A 21,299-nucleotide genomic window follows, 5' to 3' on the forward strand; every position below is an offset into this window, starting at 1 on the left:
TTAGCAGATTATCGGCGGAAATTGCCGGGAGACAGTTACATTGTATGAACACTATCGCTTTCAATATTCCAATCCAGTGGTCAGATTTCGGTATATTTCTGAAAGTGATCGGATTGCTACAGGGCTTCTAATTATTGACTTAAGAGTAGTGAGAAGCTTAGCTCTGTCTCACTGGTCAAAGCGAGGCTGATTTAGACTGATTGGATACTGTGGCAATTAAATGAATTAATCCGGGTCTGCCAATAAACATTTTCGATTAAATCACCAGAGAAATACCTCGTGTAATTTGTCTCACGCGCCGTACGCCGCTAAAGCCTGGTTTAAACACGAGCGAATGGATGCGAATGGACATTCGAAAACAATTCGCCAGTGTTCACTACCATTCACTTGTATCTGTGAACAATCGTTTACACTAGAGAGAATGGAAGGGAGCACGAGATAACGAACATAGCCTATGAACGCTGCGTTACTGTTTCCTGGCGCTAATAAGCAGCACACAGGATACAACACTTTATAGCTAGAGCAGCGATGAAAAACTTTTATATTCAGATGGGATTGTTTTACAGTGCACTGTAAGCAAACTGGCTTAAGAAAACAAGAATTTAGGGGGTTGAATTTGTACTTAAACGTGAAATGCGTGGAGTATGTGCTCTTAACGCCGAACAGCAGCTACAGTTTCCCTTAGTAATACACTACTGGCCGTTAAAATTGCTACACCACGAAGATGACGTGCTACAGACGCGAAATTTAACCGTCAGGAAGAAGATGCTGTGATATGCAAATGATTAGCTTTTCAGAGCATTCAGACAAGGTTAGCGTCGGTGCCGACACCTACAACGTGCTGACATGAGGAAAGTTTCCAACCGATTGCTCATACACAAACATCAGTTGACCTGCGTTGCCTGGTGAAGCGTTGCTGTGATGCCTCGTGTAAGGAGGAGAAATGCATACCATCACGTTTCCGACTTTGATAAAGGTCGGATTGTAGCCTATCGCGATTGCGGTTTATCGTATCGCGACATTGCTGCTCGCGTTGGTCGAGATTCAATGACTATTAGCAGAATGTGGAATCGGTGGGTTCAGGAGGGTAATACGGAACGCCGTGCTGGATCCCACGGCCTCGTATCACTAGCAGTCGAGATGACAGGCATCTTATCCGCATGGCTGTAACGGATCGTGCAGCCACGTCTCGGTCCCGAGTCAACAGATGGGGACGTTTCCAAGACAACAACCATCTGCACGAACAGTTCGACGACTTTTGCAGCAGCATGGACTAACAGCTCGGAGACCACGGCTGCGGTTACCCTTGACGCTTCATCACAGACAGGAGCGCCTGCGATCGTGTACTCAACGACGAACCTGGGTGCACGAATGGCAAAACGTCATTTTTTCGGATGAATCAAGGTTCTGTTTACAGCATCATGATGGTCGCATCCATGTTTGGCGACATCGCGGTGAACGCACATTGGAAGCGTGTATTCGTCATCGCTATACTGGCGTATCACCCGGCGTGATTGTATGGGGTGCCGTTGGTTACACGTCTCGGTCACCTCTTGTCCACTTTGAACAGTGGACGTTACATTTCAGATGTGTTACGACCCGTGGCTCTACCCTTTATTCGATCCTTGCGAGACCCTACATTTCAGCAGGATAATGCACGACCGCATGTTGCAGGTCCTGTACGGGCCTTTCTGGATACAGAAAATGTTCGACTGCTGCTCTGGCCAGCATATTCTCCAGATCTCTCACCAATTGAAAACGTCTGGTTAATGGTGGCCGAGCAACTGGCTCGTCACAATACGCCAGTCACTACTCCTGATGAACTGTGGTGTCGTGTTGAAGCTGCATGGGCAGCTGTGCCTGTACACGCCATCCAAGCTCTGTTTGACTCAATGCCCAGGCGTATCAAGGCCGTTGTTACGGCCAGAGGTGGTTGTTCTGGGTACTGATTTCTCAGGATCTGTTGTTGTTGTTGTGGTCTTCAGTCTTAAGACTGGTTTGATGCAGCTCTCCATGCTAATCTATCCTGTGCAAGCTCCTTCATCTCCCAGTAGCCACTGCAAACTACATCCTTCTGAATCTGCTTAGTGTATTCATCTCTTGGTCTCCCTCTACGATTTTTACCCTCCACGCTGCCCTCCAATGCTAAATTTGTGATCCCTTGATGCCTCAGGACATGTCCTACCAACCGACCCTTCTTCTAGTCAAGTTGTGCCAAACTTCTCTTCTCCCCAATCCTATTCAATACCTCCTCATTAGTTATGTGAAAGCTTCTATTCTTTCCTTGTCCAAACTATTTATTGTCCATGTTTCACTTCCATACATGGCTACACTCCATACAAATACTTTCAGAAACGACTTCCTGACACTCAAATCTATACTCGAAGTTAACAAATCTCTCTTCCTCAGAAACGCTTTCCTTGCCTTTGCCAGTCTACGTTTTATATCCTCTCTACTTCCATTATCATCAGTTATTTTGCTCCCCAAATAGCAAAACTCCTTTACTACTTTAAGTGTCTCATTTCCTAATCTAGTTCCCTCAGCATCACCCGACTTCATTCGACTACATTCCATTATATTTGTTTTGCTTTTGTTGATGTTCATCTTATATCCTCCTTTCAAGACTCTATCCATTCCATTCATCTGCTCTTCCAAGTCCTTTGCTGTCTCTGACAGAATTACAAAGTCATCGGCGAACCTCAAAGTTTTTATTTCTTCTCCATGAATTTTAATACCTCCTCCAAATTTTTCTTTTGTTTCCTTTACTGCTTGCTCAATATACAGATTGAATAACATCGGGGAGAGACTACACCCCTGTCTCACTCCCTTCCCAACCACTGCTTCCCTTTCATACCCCTCGACTCTTATAACTGCCATCTGGTTTCTGTACAAATTGTAAATAGCCTTTCGCTCCCTGTATTTTACTCCTGCCACCTTTAGAATTTGAAAGAGAATATTCCTGTCAACATTGTCAAAAGTTTTCTCTAAGTCTACAAATGCTAGAAACGTAGCTTTGCCTTTCCTTAATCTTTCTCCTAAGATAAGTCGTAAGGTCAGTATTGCCTCACGTGTTCCAACATTTCAACGAAATAGAAACTGATCTTCCCCGAGGTCGGCTTCTATCAGTTTTTCCATTCGTCTGTAAATAATTCGTGTTAGTATTTTGCAGCTGTGATTTATTAAACTGATAGTTCGGTAATTTTCACATCTGTCAACACCTGCTTTCTTTGGTATTGGAATTATTATATTCTTCTTGAAGTCTGAGGGCATTTCACCTGTCTCATACATCTTGCTCACCAGATGGTAGAGTTACGTCAGGACTGGCTCTCCCAAGGCCGTCAGTAGTTCTAATGGAATGTTGTCTACTCCGGGGGCCTACTCAGGTCTTTCAGTGCTCTGTCAAACTCTTGACGCAGTATCGTATCTCCCATTTCATCTTCATCTACATCCTCTTCCATTTCCATAATACTGTCCTCAAGTACATCGCCCTTGTATAGACCCTCTATATACTCCTTCCACCTTTCTGCTTTCCCTTCTTTGCTTAGAACTGGGTTTCCATCTGAGCTCTTGATATTCATACAAGCGGCTCTCTTTTCTCCAAAGGTCTCTTTAATTTTCCTGTAGGCTGTATCTATCTTACCCCTAGTGAGATAAGCCTCCACATCCTTACATTTGTCCTCTAGCCATCTCTGCTTAGCCATTTTGCACTTCCTGTCGATCTCATTTTTGAGACGTTTGTATTTATTTTTGCCTGCTTCATTTACTGCATTTTTATATTTTCTCCTTTCATCAATTAAATTCAATATTTCTTCTGTTACCCAAGGATTTCTACTAGCCCTCGTCTTTTTACCTACTTGATCCTCTGCTGCCTTCACTACTTCATCCCTCAGAGCTACGCATTCGCCTTCTACTGTCTTTCCCCCATTCCTGTCAATTGTTCCCTTATGCTCTCCCCGAATCTCTGTACAACCTCTGGTTTAGTCAGTTTATCCAGGTCCCATCTCCTTAAATTCCCACCTTTGTGCAATTTCTTAAGTTTTAATCTACAGTTCATAACCAATAGATTGTGGTCAGAGTCCACATCTGCCCCTGGAAATGTCCTATAATTTAAAACCTGATTCCTAAATCTCTGTCTTACCATTATATGATCTATCTGATACCTTTTAGTATCTCCAGGATTCTTCCATGTATACAACCTTCTTTTATGATTCTTGAACCACGTGTTAGCTATGATTAAGTTATGCTCTGTGCAAAATTCTACCAGGCGGCTTCCTCTTTCATTTATTAGCTCCAATCCATATTCACCTACTACGTTTCCTTCTCTCCCTTTTCCTACTGTCGAATTCCAGTCACCCATGACTATTAAATTTTCGTCTCCCTTCACTACCTGAATAATTTCTTTTATTTCATCATACATTTCTTCAATTTCTTCGTCATCTGCAGAGCTAGTTGGCATATAAACTTGTACTACTGTAGTTGGCATGGGCTTCGTGTCTACGTTGGGCACTATAATACGTTCACTATGCTGTTTGTAGTAGCTTACCCTCACTCCTATTTTTTTATTCATTATTAAACCTACACCTGCATTACCCCTATTTGATTTTGTATTTATAACCCTGTATTCACCTGACCAGAAGTCTTGTTCCTCCTGCCACCGAACTTCACTAATTCCCACTATATCTAACTTTAACCTATCCATTTCCCTTTTTAAATTTTCTAACCTACCTGCCCGATTAAGGGATCTGACATTCCACGCTCCGATCCGTAGAATGCCAGTTTTCTTTCCCCTGATAACGACGGCCTCTTGAGTAGTCCCCGCCCGGAGATCCGAATGGGGACTATTATACCTCCGGAATATTGTACCCAAGAGGACGCTATCATCATTTAACCATACAGTAAAGCTGCATGCCCTCGGGAAAAATTACGGCTGTAGTTTCTCCTTGATTTCAGCCGTTCGCAGTACCACATCAGCAAGGCCGTTTTGGTTAATGTTACAAGGCCAGATCAGTCAATCATCCAGACTGTTGCCCCTGCAACTACTGAAAAGGCTGCTGCCCCTCTTCAGGAACCACACGTTTGTCTGGCCTCTCAACAGATACCCCTCAGTTGTGGTTGCACCTACGGTACGGCTATCTGTATCGTTGAGGCACGCAAGCCTCCCCACCAACTGCAAGGTCCATGGTTCATGGGGGGTCTCAGGATCTATGCACCCAAATTGCGTGAAAATGCAATCACATGTCAGTTCTTGTATAATATATTTGTCCGATGAATACCCGTTTATCATTTGCATTTCTTCTTGGTGCAGCAATTTTAATGGGCAGTAGTGTTTTTTAAACTTTGCGCATATACCGTTTGACGCTTTTAGCTGACTTCTCATTACTACTGAGAAGAAATTTGAAAACATAACGATAATTACCAATGACCAACATAACCCATATAAAAGCTGAGAGTTACGCTCCGGTTATCAGAAACTAGAAACATGTACGTTTAGTGATTGTTTCGCATTTCAGTGGCTACTAGGTGCCGATATCGAAATTTCTGATGTCTGCAGTGAAACATACGAACCACTTCGAGGATTTTATTCCAGCGCGTATAAGAAAGATAATGTCAATAAAATATGCTAAATGAAATGTGAAATATACATACGACTTGCTACATAGGGTGGTAGTTACTTGATAAAATCTGCTATAGTCTGTTGGAGGGCGGATATTGTGATACCGGATAAACCACCTCTGATCAAGAATCTCTAATATATCAGTAATGCCTCACACAGACATAACGGCGTTCCTGCAACGTACATGCAACGCAGCACGACTATGATGCAGGTACATAAGCTCAGACATATAGGCAAGTTATTAGTGTAGCATTTGTGTCTTTCCGAAGTGCGTGCAGTAAATGCGGAATCTTGAACTATGGCGACGTAATTACCAAATCCGTCCAAACAGGATCATCCTGGTGTTATTCTTTTCTCGTCTGCCGAAGGACAAACACCGGTAGACATCTGTCAGAGAATGAAGAACCTGTATGGAGCAGCATGCCTCTCGAAAACCACCGTTGGGAGTTCAAAATGGTTCAAATGGCTCTGAGCACTATGGGACTCAACATCTTAGGTCATAAGTCCCCTAGAACTTAGAACTACTTAAACCTAACTAACCTAAGGACATCACACACACCCATGCCCGAGGCAGGATTCGAACCTGCGACCGTAGCAGTCCCGCGGTTCCGGACTGCAGCAAAAGAACCGCACGGCCACCGCGGCCGGCACCGTTGGGAGTGGTTCGTTGCATGTCGCAAATGTCGTAACGCAGAAGTTTTACCAACTCAGTTGGGAGACACTCGAGCACCCGCCCTATGGCCCGGATCTCTCCCCATGCGATTATGACACCTTCGGTCACTTAAAAAAAAGGTCCTGAAGGGTCGACGATTCCTGTCGGACGAGGATGTGCAGCAGGCAGATACGAACTTTTCCACGTAGAGGACACGGTGTTTTACTAAATGGGTGACTTCAGCCTGGTGAGTCAGTGGGATGATTGCCTTAATGTTCACGGCGGTTTCACCTGATTGGCATACCAAGGATTGTAGGGACTTCGAACGTAAACTTTTTAAGCTCCCCTTGTAATAACAGCTACCATGAACGTAAGCAACGATAATGATTCGGTTTTTCGTATATTTTTAATTTTAATCAGCGTAATATCCGTAGATACATTTTCGCTCTTATATTCAAGGAATGTATTGTACTTTTGCTTTATAATGATGCAAGCATTTAATAAATTCGTCTTTTCTCTCCGTCCCCAGTTGGCTCTTTGAGTACACCATCAATTTTCTACCAATCATATTTCTTTTCCTTCTGCATTTTCGCTGTGCACCTCTTGGATCCCAGAAGCACCTATGATATCTATATTCGTCTATCAACAGGGTTACATTTTCTTCAGACCACACCATAGCTTACGCAACTCATATTAACAACAAATGTAGGCAAGATAGCATCCGAAAAACCTCAGTACTGCTAGCGCCGAAGCGGAGAGAAGGCGAACTATCTTTCACGGTTCACTAAAAGACACAACAAGCGGAAGACGCGCGAACACTAGCGAATCTGAACCGAACACCACAGAACTCAGGGCGCTGGCGCTCGCCTACCAGTTGCACCATAGAGAATTCTTGTTTATTGAGTCTTCTTCGGTGTGTCAACTCCGATCTAAACCAGGTGTGCATTCTGGCAGCGGGCACGAGCCAAATACCGCAGGACTTCAAGGTAGCTCTGTGGTACAGACGAAGGAAACGCTTCACCAAAACAGTAATTACGTGAGCAAATACAAATTCTATTTTATCTGTACCTATGTGTTTATGTCTACATCTAAGTCTACATCACTACCCTGCAAACTAGTATTAAGTCCATAGCAGGGGGACGTCCCATTATACCAGTTATTAAAATTTCTCCACGTACCAGTTGCGTATGAAACGCGGGAAGAATTACTGCTTAAATGTCTCTGTGCGTGCTGTAAATAATTTAATTTTGTTTTCTGCGGTCTCTGAGGGAACAATATACAGAAGCTGTAGTGTCTTCCTACATTCCTCGCTTAATACATATTCTTGAAATTTTGTAAGTGGCTATGGCGGGATAACTGACGTCATCTTTAAGCGTCTTCCTTTGTACGTTTTTCGACACTTTGTTGATGTCTTCTCTTGCGCCAAACAAACCCATAAGGATTTTAATGAAACGTGTGACCATTCGTACCGCCCTACTTTGTGAACGTCGAATATCCCCTGTTGGTCGTGTTTGGTATTGGAACCTAGGATAGGTCACATGAGTGTTTTATAGACATATTCCTGCCATCTTACCAGTGAGCCTACTTTACTGTTTTACTTACGAGGCAGCCTACGAGAACATTCCATTTCATTCTCCCTAAAAAGTGACAGAGGCTGGCGATATATTTTAATTTTTATGTGCAACAGATAGGTTTCACATTTTCGTAATGTATAAGATCAAATAACAAAGCCGTTAAAGAGGAAACAATACTTACAAGAGTAATAGTAGATTTAGTAAAAGTACTGAGAAAGCATTAATTAATATCACCACAAAGAAAATACAGCAACGATAATGGAATGCAACGAAAATACAATTATTCAATCATTAAGTAACTTATTTAGAATTACACAGTATTGAAAATAATTTGACTAATTAATAGATATCATTAACGTACGTAATAATAATGAGACACTAAATTTTCTTGAAAGCTCTTGGCACTCAAATCAGCTATGTAAAAATAGTAATATTTTTTCAAAAAAGATAGAAATCAGCAGAACAAGGAAACGTATTACTATACTTGGTTTTTTTTATTTTTTCCTTCTTTCTCCATTTAAGAGTGGTTGATGGAGGATCAGATTGACCTAGCTCTTACCTCCCAACCTTCTCGTTTCGTAGCACCTCGTACGCCGGTCCATCTGACGGTTTCGTTCCCTATGAAGAAATAACAGCGAATCAGTGACGTCAAGTCTAGAAAGACATTACAAAATGAATGACAGATTCGTCGCAATTAATGCGAAGCGCAAATTCCTCACACCTTCAAAATTAACACAAAATTAGAGGGTAGGAATGGAAATAACATTGCTCAGAATCATCCACAGACGTATTGGTTCAACTTAAAAATAAACAAATAAATAAATAAAATTATTATGACGCGAACTAGAAACACTTATCAGACAAAAAGTTGTCGTAGAGATGGATGAAGCGAAATTCTAGCTGATTTTATAGTATCACATAAGCCATCGTTAAACAAATCTTGAAATATCCTCAGCGTAATTGCTTGTCCTTTGCTAATACTTCACTGAAACTATGGACTGACAGAAACGTCATACGTACACCTGATATCTTACGACATTTTAATTTAATGTTTAATTAACCTTTCATCCAACATGTTGAACATAATGATGCAAAGTCCTCATTTTCAAAGTAATGTTTAGTTGTTACCACCTATCATCCGTTACAGTATTGTAATCCTGTTGGACAAAAATATGGAAACTCCACGAACGTAACACATTATCAGGCCTAAAAGGCGTAGGAAAACCATTGGCGTTCAAAACACTTTCCAGTGGTCTCGGAATGGATAAATACAGGAACTGTATGGTTTTCAAGAGAATTTTATACTATTCTTCCCGCAAAATAGTGGCAAGTTAAGCGGCCGTCCATCCTTCTCTGCAAAGTTGCCCACAAAGTCTCCATAACACGGAAATCTGGTGACCGTGATCGCCAGGCGATATGCGACAGTTCATTCTCGTTCTGACAAAACCAGCCCTGGACGAGGCGAGCTGTGTGAAGAGCGTCCCTGGCGTCTTGGAACACAGCATTACCATTCGGGAGCAAACATTGTACCACGGTAAAGACTTATTCAGCCAAAATGGTCACATAATCTATGGCAGTAATGCGACCCTGCACGGTAGCCACGGGACCCATCGAATACCACGATATGGCTACCCAAATAATCACCGAACACCAGCCGTTTTCCCTCTTGGGACTTAAACTTGGCCAGAAGTTAGAAACAGTATGAAACAAGACTCATCCGACCAAATCACATTCTTCCATTGCTCCATAGACCATGTTTTATGGCTTCCGCACCACGTTTTGCCGTTAACGGCATTTACACCACGGAGGAGTGGTTTTGTAATTCCACCTCTCCCTGAAGTTATTTGGTAGTGGAGCTTCCTTCCTGTTATCATGGTGCTGACAGGCTTCACGAGGGCGACTTCAGTTCGTCAGCGACTTTTGCTGCTGTCGTCCACTTGTTTTTCGTCACATTCCTCTTCAATGGCGGTCTGTCACCATCGTTCAACAAACGCTTTCGTCTACGTTGTGACTTAGCGGATGGTGTTCTTTCGCCTTCCACGTACGCGGTAAAATTTTCGATTCGCTGTTTCTTGAATCACCAAACACTTAGGCTACCATGCTTATGGAAGTATCCACAATACTACCACCAACAATTTACCCATGTACGAATTCACTTAGTTCCGACCTAACACAACTACACAGAACACTGTTATGACCACGACTGAACTTGCAACTTCCTGAGAACATTGCACAAGTGCCGTTCGCAGTCAAATACAAATGCGTAACTAACAGGCATTCTCTCTAAAGTACTGGAGGGACTAGGAAATGCCGTTAAGGTCCTAGACCCGATGAAGGGAAATTCCTGATCTACATCTCCATGCGGCAGAGTGGGCAACGTCACTTCATGTGATGGCTAACGTAGACAGGGACAGAGGGATGACCGGGATAAGTCATCACCCCAGCATTTGCTGGGCAGGACAGCCTCTTACACTGGAAATGAGAAATCATTTCCAAAGGCGGAAGAACCAGCTGACGGTCAACGGCATAGGATGTGGAAGGCAACGGGAAACCACCACATTAAAGAACTACGGTTATCCAAAGCACCAGCAGTAAAACATGCCAGCATCTTCTGTAAAGTTTTCCGGAGATAAAATACTCCCCCAATCGGATCTCCGGAGGGCGCTGCAAAAGATACAGACAAGGTGATGGAAAAGAATCCCAATTTTAACATAGCAACTAGGAATGTGAGAACACTGCTTCGGTGTAGCAAACTAGAAAACCTAAAACTTGAAATGGATTGCTGGAAATCGGTAACCTACGCATATCGGAGATGAGACGGCCCCAGCCAGGTAATTTCTGGTCTGAAGAATACAGACTCATTCACAGCGGAACTGAACAAGATAGACCAGGAATGGGTGGAGTTGGAATAATTTTGAGGAAAAATTATGGTTCACGTGTAAAGGAATATGTGCAATATAGCTCTAGAATAATACTAGTCAAACTTGAAAAAAACCAAAGGACACTGTGATAACACAAGTATACATGCCAAAATCCAAAGAAGAAGATGCAGTCGTTGACGAAGTATACGAAGTAATGCGATGAGAAATGTTAAAGAAGATGAAAACCTAATTATCATGGGGTACTGAATGCGATTGTGTGTGAAGAACCGGAGGAAGGAATTGCTGGTAAATATGGACTTGGAAGAAGAAGTGAAAGAGGAGATCGACTAATCGAGTTCTGCTCGAGGCACCAGTCAGTTGTTGCAGACGCATTTTTCCAACATCACAAACGAAGAATATACACATGGAAGGCCCCTGGAGATCTGAGGAGACAGCAGATTCTAGTGAAAGCAAGTTTTAGGAACCAGGCAAAAAATTGCAGGAGCTGTCCATCTGCAGACATAGGCAGTGACCATAACCTGGACCTGATGAAAAGTTCACTCGTGTTCAAATCTCTGAAGAAGAAATCAGTAAAACTTAAAGGAGAACCGGAAAAATTGACAACCGAGGGACTGGCAAAGCGTTATGCTCACGAACCAGGCCACAAAGCTAAAAACTTTCAACATGGTGGAGTAAATGAAGACTAGGATCAAATTAAATCTGATATATACAGAGCAGCAGAAAAGATAGTCGGAAAAACTAAACCCAAAAACAAGAGGAAATGGATTACAGCAGATGTTATTGAACTTATAGAAAACATGAGATTATACAGAAATGTCACTGATGAAAAAGGGAAAGTTTAATAAAGAAGACAAAGGAATTTATCCAATAGAGAAGCTAGGAAAGCAAACGAAAATTTTCTTGAGGAAATGTGCAGGGAAGTGGAAGAAAACATGCAAAACGGAAGAACTGATTTAGCCTACAGAACAGCACATACATTATTTAACAAAGGTAAAACAACACTCTCAGGTACAATAGAAAATAAAGAGGGGAAAATACTGTTTGATGAAGACATGGTGAAGAGATAGAAAGAATACATTGAGGAGTTGTATGCCGGAACATCTCTTTCGGAAGAAGTAATAGGAAGAGAAGAGCAAGTAGACGAGGATGACAAGAGAGATGACATTCTGCAAGAAGAATTTGACAAAGGTGTAAAAGAACTACGGGACAACAAAGCAACGGGTATTGATGACATCCCTGCAAAACTAATAAAGAACGCTGGTGACAGCATGATAATGGTGCTGCTTCAACTTATCAGATCCATCTATAACACAGAAGAGATACCGACAGACTTCCAGAAATGTATCATTATTCCTATACCAAAGAAGGCAGCAGCTACAAAATGTGAACAGTACCGAATTTTAAGCCTAATATCACATGCATCAAAAATTCTCATAAAAATAATTCTGAGGAGAATTGAAGAGAAGGTGGAGATACGCTGAGTGATGATCAGTTTGGTTTCAGAAGGGGACTGGGAACAAGAGAAGCAATTCTGGCACTGAGACTCCTTATCGAAAAGCAATTACAGAAAAATAAACCAACTTATATTGTCTTTGTAGACCAGGAAAAGGCATTTGAAAACGTTATCTGGCAAGAGATGTTCAGAGTGCTGAGAAGACGTGGAGTGAAGTACACAGACATCCGTGTATCTATAAGAACGAGGTGGCAGTCATTAGGAACTCTCACCAGGAACAAGAAGCAAATATTAGAAAATGGGTAAGATAAGGATTTGCTCTCTCTCCTCTTATATTCAACGTTTACATCCATGAAGCAATTGGCCAAGTTCGAGAAACTATTGAAGTGGGGATCAAAAATAATAAGCAGAAGATAGACATGCTACGTTATGTAAATCCTATTGCTATAGTCACGGAGACAAAAAAAGATCTAGAGGAAGTCCTCAGAACAATGGAAAGGATTCTATGCTATCAGTAAGGTATGCGAATAAACAAGAAAAAGGCTAAAGTGATAGTATGCAGTACACAAGCAGAATATGAAACTCTGAGAATTAGAATTGGAAGAGAGGAGCTGGAAGTGACAGAGGAATTTACCTACCTGGGAAGCAAAGTCACAAGGGACGTAGAAGCCGGAAACAAATTGTGAGCAGAATACAACAGGCCAAAATTGCATTTAATCTGAGGAGGAACTTAATCACCAGCAAGAACATCAGTCTGAAAACAGGGAAACGTATCGTGAAAGCTTTCGTTTGGAGTGTGGCCCTGTACGGATGTGAAACTTGGACAACGGGAAGTAAAGAGAGAAGACGGGTAGAGGTCCTGGACATGTGATGCTATAGAAGGGTGATGAAGATCAGCTGGAGAGACAGAATGGTTCAAATGGCTCTGAGCACTATGGGACTTAACATCTGAGGTCATCAGTGGCCTAGAACCTAGAACTACTTAAACCTAACGAACCTAAGGACATCACACACAGCCGGCCGAAGTGGCCGTGCGGTTCTAGGCGCTGCAGTCTGGAACCGCGAGACCGCTACGGTCGCAGGTTCGAATCCTGCCTCGTGCATGGATGTGTGTGGTGTCCTTAGGTTAGTTAGGCTTAACTACTTCTAAGTTCTAGGGGACTAATGACCTCAGAAGTTGAGTCCCATAGTGCTCAGAGCCACATCACACACATCCATGCCCGAGGCAGGATTCGAATCTGCGACCGTAGCGGTCGCGCGGTTACAGACTGAAGCACCTAGAACCGCTCGGCCACACCGGCCGGCAGCTGGAGAGACAAAGTAATAAATGAAGACCTGCTTAGAAGAATACAGGAAACCAGATATCTTTGGAGGCACATCCAAACAAGAAGAAACAAACTTGTAGGGCATATCCTAAGACACAACAACATCATTGGAACAATAACAGAAGGAGCTATTGAGGGAAGGAATCGGAGGGGGTGACCAAGGTATCATACATGCAACAGATCATGAATGATGTTAGATGTAACACGTACATGGAAATAAAGAGGAAGCAGAAGAGAGGAATGGCACTCTGCTGCAAACCAACCTCAGGGTTGAACACTAAAAGAAGATCTAGCAGGCTTGCCTAGCATCTGCATTTCTGTTCAAGCATGCATTTCTCGCGGTGTTTTCATATTTTTATCGACTCCCTGTATATTACCTTTTTGAACTGCAACATTTCGAAACTAATTTTTTTCTATCATGATATGCGTTTTATTCTCCTAACTAATGTTGTTTCTTTGTTCGTAGCACTGGACGTTTTACTTAACCGACGGTTCGTTAAAAATTCATTGCAAAAGATATCGAAAGTCACAACCACGACTTGGAAGTACAGGGACAGATAGTCTGTGTACCAGCACGACACTATAGGCTCATAACGGCTTGAGACTGACCTGGGCGACTGAAATTTTTAATCGCACTGAATTTAGTTGCACTTACGATAAACTACTAACCATAACTGTGAAAGGGAGTCCTCATTTGCTTAAATAAGATGTTTATATAGCTCGTCCATAACATGGAAGGATCTCAAATGACGACGGGAGCAATAAAGAAAAGGAAAACCTTGGATATATCTTTAAGATAAAGCTCACACTGGAAACATAATGCAACATTACTAACATAGTTGAAAGCGTCGAGAAAAAGATTGCTGTAAGGATACTTCATAGATGAAACTTATAAACTTCTGTTGATGAAAATTCGGCTGTAAGAAGTGATGAAATGAAATACATTGAACATCCTTCAAGAAGACCTTATGAACTTCAACTAAAATGAAAGAAAATTGAAGATAATAATACCAATTTCCAAAGAAAGTGATGCTATTGTGGCTTTCCAGTTGACAAAGGGAAGTAAAGGACTCTAATACTTTCAATGCCAGAATAAAACGTACATTCCCATTTATCTGTTTTAATTTTTGTTGATGCGAATCTGCTACCCATTAGTGCTAGTAACAGAAACAATTACGCTTTTAAAACTAAAAATCTGCAGCTGAACTTTACTGCTAATGAAATGAGAAATTTCTTTTGCAAATTTTGCTCGTATCTGTTACTTTCAGTTTTTAGAAATGCACTGAAAAGATTGCCAGTTGTAAGAAAAAGATTACATACTTCTAATGGTATGGCCCGAAAGACATTATTGTAAATTATGAGGAACGTTGATGTTTCTGAAAATGATAAATTCAGTCCTAATAAAGTCGAACTTCTGTGACAATCACTGAATGAAAACTGGAAAAACTTCTGTTATATGGACAGTTAATGAGGCATTGATACAAAATAATGAAAGACATGGAGCAAAACAGCCTACACATAACGAGTCAACGGGATTCGGTTATACGGCCTGGTGTTTTTGGTCTCCCCACGTTTCTGAAGACTGAGCGAGGAGACGCAGCGGTTAAGACACTGGACACACGTTCGGAAGGGCTGGCGTTCAGTTCCTCTTATAGTCATCGATATTTAAGTTTTCCAGGTTTCTGTAATTAGTCTGGGGTATATGCTGGTATGTTTTCTTTGAAAAGGATTTCTTCCCAAATCCCATCTTCTCCTCGACTTCCAATGACCAACAACCTACTCTTCGACGAACGTTAGATGCCTTCGGTCCTTAAATGTAATTTGATCCACATCACCGTGTGAGAAGTGGTACTAGCATTATAAGAATCGATATTTTACCTGTTGTTTTGAATGTAGCAATTACTCTGCTGGAAGGAAATATCAGTTGTAAAATATTTTATCACAATTTCAATAAATTTTTATTTAATTTTTCATGTGTTAAGAAATAAACACGTCATACAAATTTCATGTGTTGTTTCCTTTTGCTGTAATCTAACACGACTGCTGTTCCAAAAATGGGATATGACAGATGTTGATCGATGCTGTCCTGGCACTATTGTTCAAAAACTGGAACATCCAGTTTTTTGAAAAACAAATATTTCACCATGTATAGTACAACGCTTTTTAGCGGCAAAGCGATAGGTAATGTAGAATAAGATTGTTTTCTCAGGGAAAAAAAAGAAAAAAAGAAAAAGGTACTGATCCCGAATGCGTTAATGAAAAACTATACATCTATTTCCGACCATTAGTTTCCTGTCTGAAAACGTTCAGTTTAGACTGTTCTACCATCTGTGCAATTGTCGTCCCAGAGTTTTGGCGCTATCTGCAGCCGTGATATGTGTATAGCTCATTTAAGATCAATTCACAGTGGTCACCGATGGAATGTCACGGAATGGAAGATGACGTCATTATCAAATGACGCTGTGTTCACACTAGGCGGAACGTCATGACGCCACGTCGCTTAGCTCACAGAACGGCGAGAACGGGTGTTCGAGATATTGTCCGCCTTAGGCCGGGGCCACACGAGCGGATTGTTTCCGCAGCGGTCGACGGCCTGCGGCTAGACGCAGAGTCCTGTAGCCATGCGGCTAGCAGCGGAATGTTCGTGCGGAGAGCCAAATATCTAGTCATCTATTTTGTCTCGAAAAAAATTGTTTCATGTAAACGAAGGAAAGCTACATCCGTCCATGTAGTTAGTTTCTCATTACAACTTATACTTTTCGTGTAAAAAATTAAAAACCCCTGTTTTGGAATTCGTCTGTGTTCTGCGCTACGCAATCTCTCTCATTCGATTGTGAGGAAGCTATTGGACGAAAAAAATTTATTTTTACGCATGTTATAGCCTGATATCACAGCTTGATAATGAACTGGTTTTCTTTTCGCTGCTGCCCATGGTTATCGTGATACTTCATAATTAAGTAAAATACAGCGCATATTTTGTAAAGTTTGCAGTAAAAAATGTCGTCGCTGGCTACTTTGCGTTTGGTGCATTTGAGGTCGTATAATGCTGCGTACGAATTGTAGCTAAGATATCGAAATTGTTTTTAACACTGGAAGGAGAGCCATATCTCTTTCCAGTCTCGAGTAATCGAGTGATATATATTGGCGCTTGGCCGCAGCTGCCTACGGCGCGCCACGCTCGAGGCGATTCTCGCTCACAATGCAGAGTTGTGCCGTGTTTATTTTCCGCATGTCGTCTATGAAGGCATTTACAGTCACACTTTATGTTAATGTTGCATCTTTCAGATGTTCATCATTTTAAAAGTAGAAAAAGACATTTGCAGATTCAGGTGCAGAGTTAGCTATTTGCTGTATGTGTCATTTTTTCTTGTCTACACTGTTTCATTCACGAAACATTAAATAACTATTATCAACACAATTTTTAAGAAAGTAAGTGAAGTCGACCTGGTAACTGTTTACCTTGCGATTAAATGACAATAGAGACGAGAAAAAAAACACACTTTTCATTCTAGTAAAGCGCGAAATGTTCTTAGAATGAAGATAGTTCGCCGTAGCCGCGAGGAGGCCAAGCAAATAGACGGAATTGTTCTCTCCTCCTTTTTTTCAAGGTGGTAGTCGCGATGGATGCTCGACACTGTGCAGTAGTGGCATACGTAGGGTTAAAAATACTGAAAAAGAGAAAAATACACCGAAAGTACTGGGTTCATCCCGTAGTGAGTAGTCGGTTGTTGCAAGGAGCGTTTTACGTTATATTTAACGAGCTACGAGAGGATGAAATGAAATTTTTCAACTATTTCCGAATGTCTTTCTCAAGCTTCGATGAATTACATCACACGCTTAGAAACGCTTTACAGAAGCAAGACACGAACATAAGACTCGCTATACCTTCAATGGAAATGCTGGCTACAACTTTAAGGTAAGTGAATTCTAATGTGTAAGTATCCTGTCTCAGCCAAAAATTATCTCAGCTAAAATTAAAGAAACCCAGTAATGTCTATCACTAGTTTTAACAACACTTTCATTTCAATTAAAAAAAAAATATAATGATTAGGTCAATAAACGAACAAGTTTAATTCTCTTTTCTTTATTGATATTGAATGAAATGTTACATGTAAATCTGTCTTTTGAGGATAAGAAACATCAATTAACTGTAAATGAAATTAACACAATGGACATGCAAAAAGGGAAAGTAACTCCTTTTAATTCACTTTTCTGTTAAAATCTTCTACTCAAGAGTCAGAATCAATAAGCTCTGGTGAAATAGAAGGCGATTGTTCTCTAGACGTCAGAATTCTTTCAGCTCGATACTGTTGAGACTGCATCTGCACTAATTGAGGAGCTGCACGCTGGTTGTACATATTTCCTTGTGTATGTAATGTTTGGAAATGTCCTGGGCTTACTGCATGCGTTGGTACATGTTGCATAGGTTGCTGACACGCTGCATAACAGCCATGAAATGGTTGCGATTTCGCGTTTCGGATGCGCTGAAGTAGGCGTAAAACTTCCATACGGAATTCTAGTTTTTGATCTAAATCAAACTTACGCAGCGTGGGCAACAAGGAATCAAAAAACGATTTGTCTTCGTCCTCAGCGGACGGAGAACGAATTGGAGGACTATCCAGAAATTTGCATAATTTAGCTTCAAGATCTGTTTTCACGCTTCTCACTTTCGTTTTCTTTTTTGGAACTGATGAGCCTACTGAAATCTGCTCAGGTGTTGAGGCGTCAACTGATGTTACTGGATTGCCGGTGTCGTCTTCTGCCAGGGAAAATTCCAAAGGATGTTCCAAGTGCCGAATTTCGTCTTCCTGTAGACTTGAAACTGAATCTCTTGTTTCTAAAACAGGTGCCAAGAACCCCAGCTGGTCGGCGTACACGTACTTTAATATTCTTACTGCTTCTGAACCAGATTTCTTCACTTTCCTTACATATTTCCGATAATAGTCCCTAATGTTACGCCACTTTTGTTGTGCCTTCTGGCCTACAAAGGAGAAAAAAAGAAACAGAAATTTGATGTAACTTTAAAATCTTTAACATCATTAAATAATGACTAAATATTGAACGTAATTTTTATACATTTATATCTTTCGTTTTAGGTATTTGGCTACTGGTTGTCGCTTAGTTGATCTGCACTATACATACAGAATAGGCAAGTCAACAGCCGGTGACATAGTGAGGAAAGTGTGCTGTGCGATTTGGGGCTGCCTGCGTGACAAGTGTCTGCCTCAGCCGACAGAGGAGGAGTGGAAGAATATTCCCAATGGATTCCAAATCCGTGCAAATTTCCCAAGGGGCAATCGATGGTAAACACATTCGGTTGGTCAAACCTAAGACGAGTGGTTCACTGTTTTATAATTATAAGGACTTCTATTCCATTGTTCTTTTAGCAGTGGCAGACTCAGATTATAGATTCGTTTTTGTTGACATTGGCTCGTTTGGAAAAGATTCAGACAGCACAATTTTTAAAAAATCTACCCTGTGGAAACGTCTGAACGGAAATACATTGTGTATACCAGAGCCCTCTGGTTTACCAAATGCCACTGGGATAGTTACACCGTATGTGTTTGTTAGTGACGAAGCATTTGGACTCTCAGAACACGTACTACGACCATATGGTGGTAAAATGTTGACACGCGAGAAGAGAATTTTCAACTACCGTTTGTCACGGGCTCGTAGGTACGTTGAATGTTCCTTCGGCATATTGTCGAACAAATGGCGCGTGTTCCAGCGAGCCATGAATGTGAAATTGGATTTTGCTGTTGACATAACAAAAGCATGTTGTGTTCTGCATAATTATGTGCGCGAGAGAGATGGGCACCAAATTGAAGACACATTTATTGTGAATGGATTTGAGACTGCAACAAACTTGGATGAAAGAAGAAGAAGTGTGTCAGCAATAAGAAACAGAGATCTAATGGCAAATTATTTTGTAAGTGAGGCTGGTGAAGTGCCTTGGCAGGACAGCAAAATCTGAGGTGTTACATAGAGCAGAAAATGAACTTTTTTATGCATTTTCCTTAATATTTACAGTTTTATTAATTTTATTGTTCTAGCTTATTATCGGTAATTACACCTGTAAATTCACCTGAAACTTAATAAAACTAACTAATCAGCTATTGTTGACTCTTTCATACACTATCCAGAAACTCGTTTGAGAGCAGTGCTTACTGAATCTGGTTTGTTTAATGTTCTATTTTTTGTGATTTATCACTCTGTCCAATATTGTAATTGTCCAAGGCGATCATGTGGCTTAATTCATGCGATGCAAAAGAATCGATACCATTATTGCCAATTCTTATATATTACTGCCCAAATATGCTGTTCTTTTCTATCGTTATATTTGTGCGTTGTTGTTACATTATCAATGTGTAACATGTCAACAACAATAGAAATGCAGGGCTTTCTCAACACTTATCACTGTTCAGCAATCTCTAAACAAAAATACTTAATGAGTTCCAGAAAACTAATTCGCTAACTATGTTGCAATTCAGAGTGATCTTTTAACCAACAGTATTATTCTAATAGTGGACGAAAAACTTACCAACGGATTTTTTCTCTGTGCTTGAATGATCTGCGAAATCATCGAATAATGCACAGCAGATTTCATGCCATGCTGCATCCTTCTTATTTCTGTCCTTGTATTCCTCGGTCCTTACATCCCAAATACAAGGCCTATTTTCCACTTCCATTATCAGAACCTCCATATCTATTTTCTCAATGTCTAGTGGGCACATCGTGGGAGTCACTTAGTAGTCACACGGGACGGAGCACGCAACTGCCTGCTGCAAATGGCCACTCTACTCCGCTCCCAGCACTGACTGCTGTCAGCTGGCCCTTCTCCGCACACCTGTGTGAAATGCCCAATTGATTCTCATGACCCATAGCGCTGCGTGTGCCGCAGCGGGTTTTCCGCCTCGCTATGGGCGATGCGGCTGGCAAGCGGCAAAATTCCGCGGCCGCAGACGTTCCGCCCCGTGTGGACTGCTGCATATACCCCATGCGTCATAGCGGTGCGGTCATTTACCGCGCGTCTGACGTTCCGCAGCTATTCCGCTCGTGTGGCCCCGGCCTTAGAGATGATGGGGGAGAGTGAACAACAGTGGAGGTTTCTGAAGTAACGACTAATGAGAGTAGAGACTGTTAGTGGCCAAAGCAAAAGCCACAATGTTTGTTCCTGAAGAGCTACTATGAAAAATTTATCACGCTCCTGAAAATAAAAAAATAAGAAAAACTGTCTTTCAATATTTCAAAACGTCAACATTTATTTTCTAGAGTGAATACATGCTTGCAGACACGTCAAACAAATTCTTTGAATTTGGATCACTTTCTAAATCCCAAATAACATAAAAAACTATGTTTTACTCCTTGAATAGAGTTGCCTTTTTCATATCATAAGAAGATTTATTTAATAAAATTTTTACCACCTGTAGTATTCATGTAGTTATTTACACACAGTGTAAGTTTTTTTCCCTTCCAGATATTGTAAAACCAAAATCTTTTCGGTTTAATATATTTGTCTTTTTTTTTTAGGGTTCCATACCTCATTCGAGAAAAAACCCTTATAACATACCTGTGGCATGATATTTGTTGTCTGTCTCTCTGGTAGTCTGACTGTCCGACTGTTATAAAACCTTTTTCTCAGGAACGGGTGAATACATCAAGTTGAAATTTGCCACTTGCGGTCTCTTGGCAGTGCAAAAAACTGAAGCTTTTAAGTCAACGCTGTCAAAAGATACGGCCATTTATGGCACATATTTTGATACTCTCAAACTGGCTCATTAAAATCTATAGGGTACTTC

General features: G+C 41.2%; 1 protein-coding gene across 2 annotated transcripts in view; it reads right to left on the reverse strand.

The window, feature by feature from the left end:
- The window catches only part of LOC126236655 (SET domain-containing protein SmydA-8), a 319,934-nt gene that overhangs the window by 228,481 nt on the left and 70,154 nt on the right, over positions 1-21,299 (reverse strand). For both annotated transcript variants that reach the window (XM_049946122.1, XM_049946120.1), the window contains exon 2: positions 8,400-8,458. In XM_049946122.1, the coding sequence (XP_049802079.1) occupies positions 8,400-8,458 (59 nt within the window). The remainder of the gene's footprint in view (positions 1-8,399; positions 8,459-21,299) is intronic.

Source organism: Schistocerca nitens, chromosome 2, assembly GCF_023898315.1.
Source record: "Schistocerca nitens isolate TAMUIC-IGC-003100 chromosome 2, iqSchNite1.1, whole genome shotgun sequence".
Taxonomy (NCBI): domain Eukaryota; kingdom Metazoa; phylum Arthropoda; class Insecta; order Orthoptera; family Acrididae; genus Schistocerca; species Schistocerca nitens.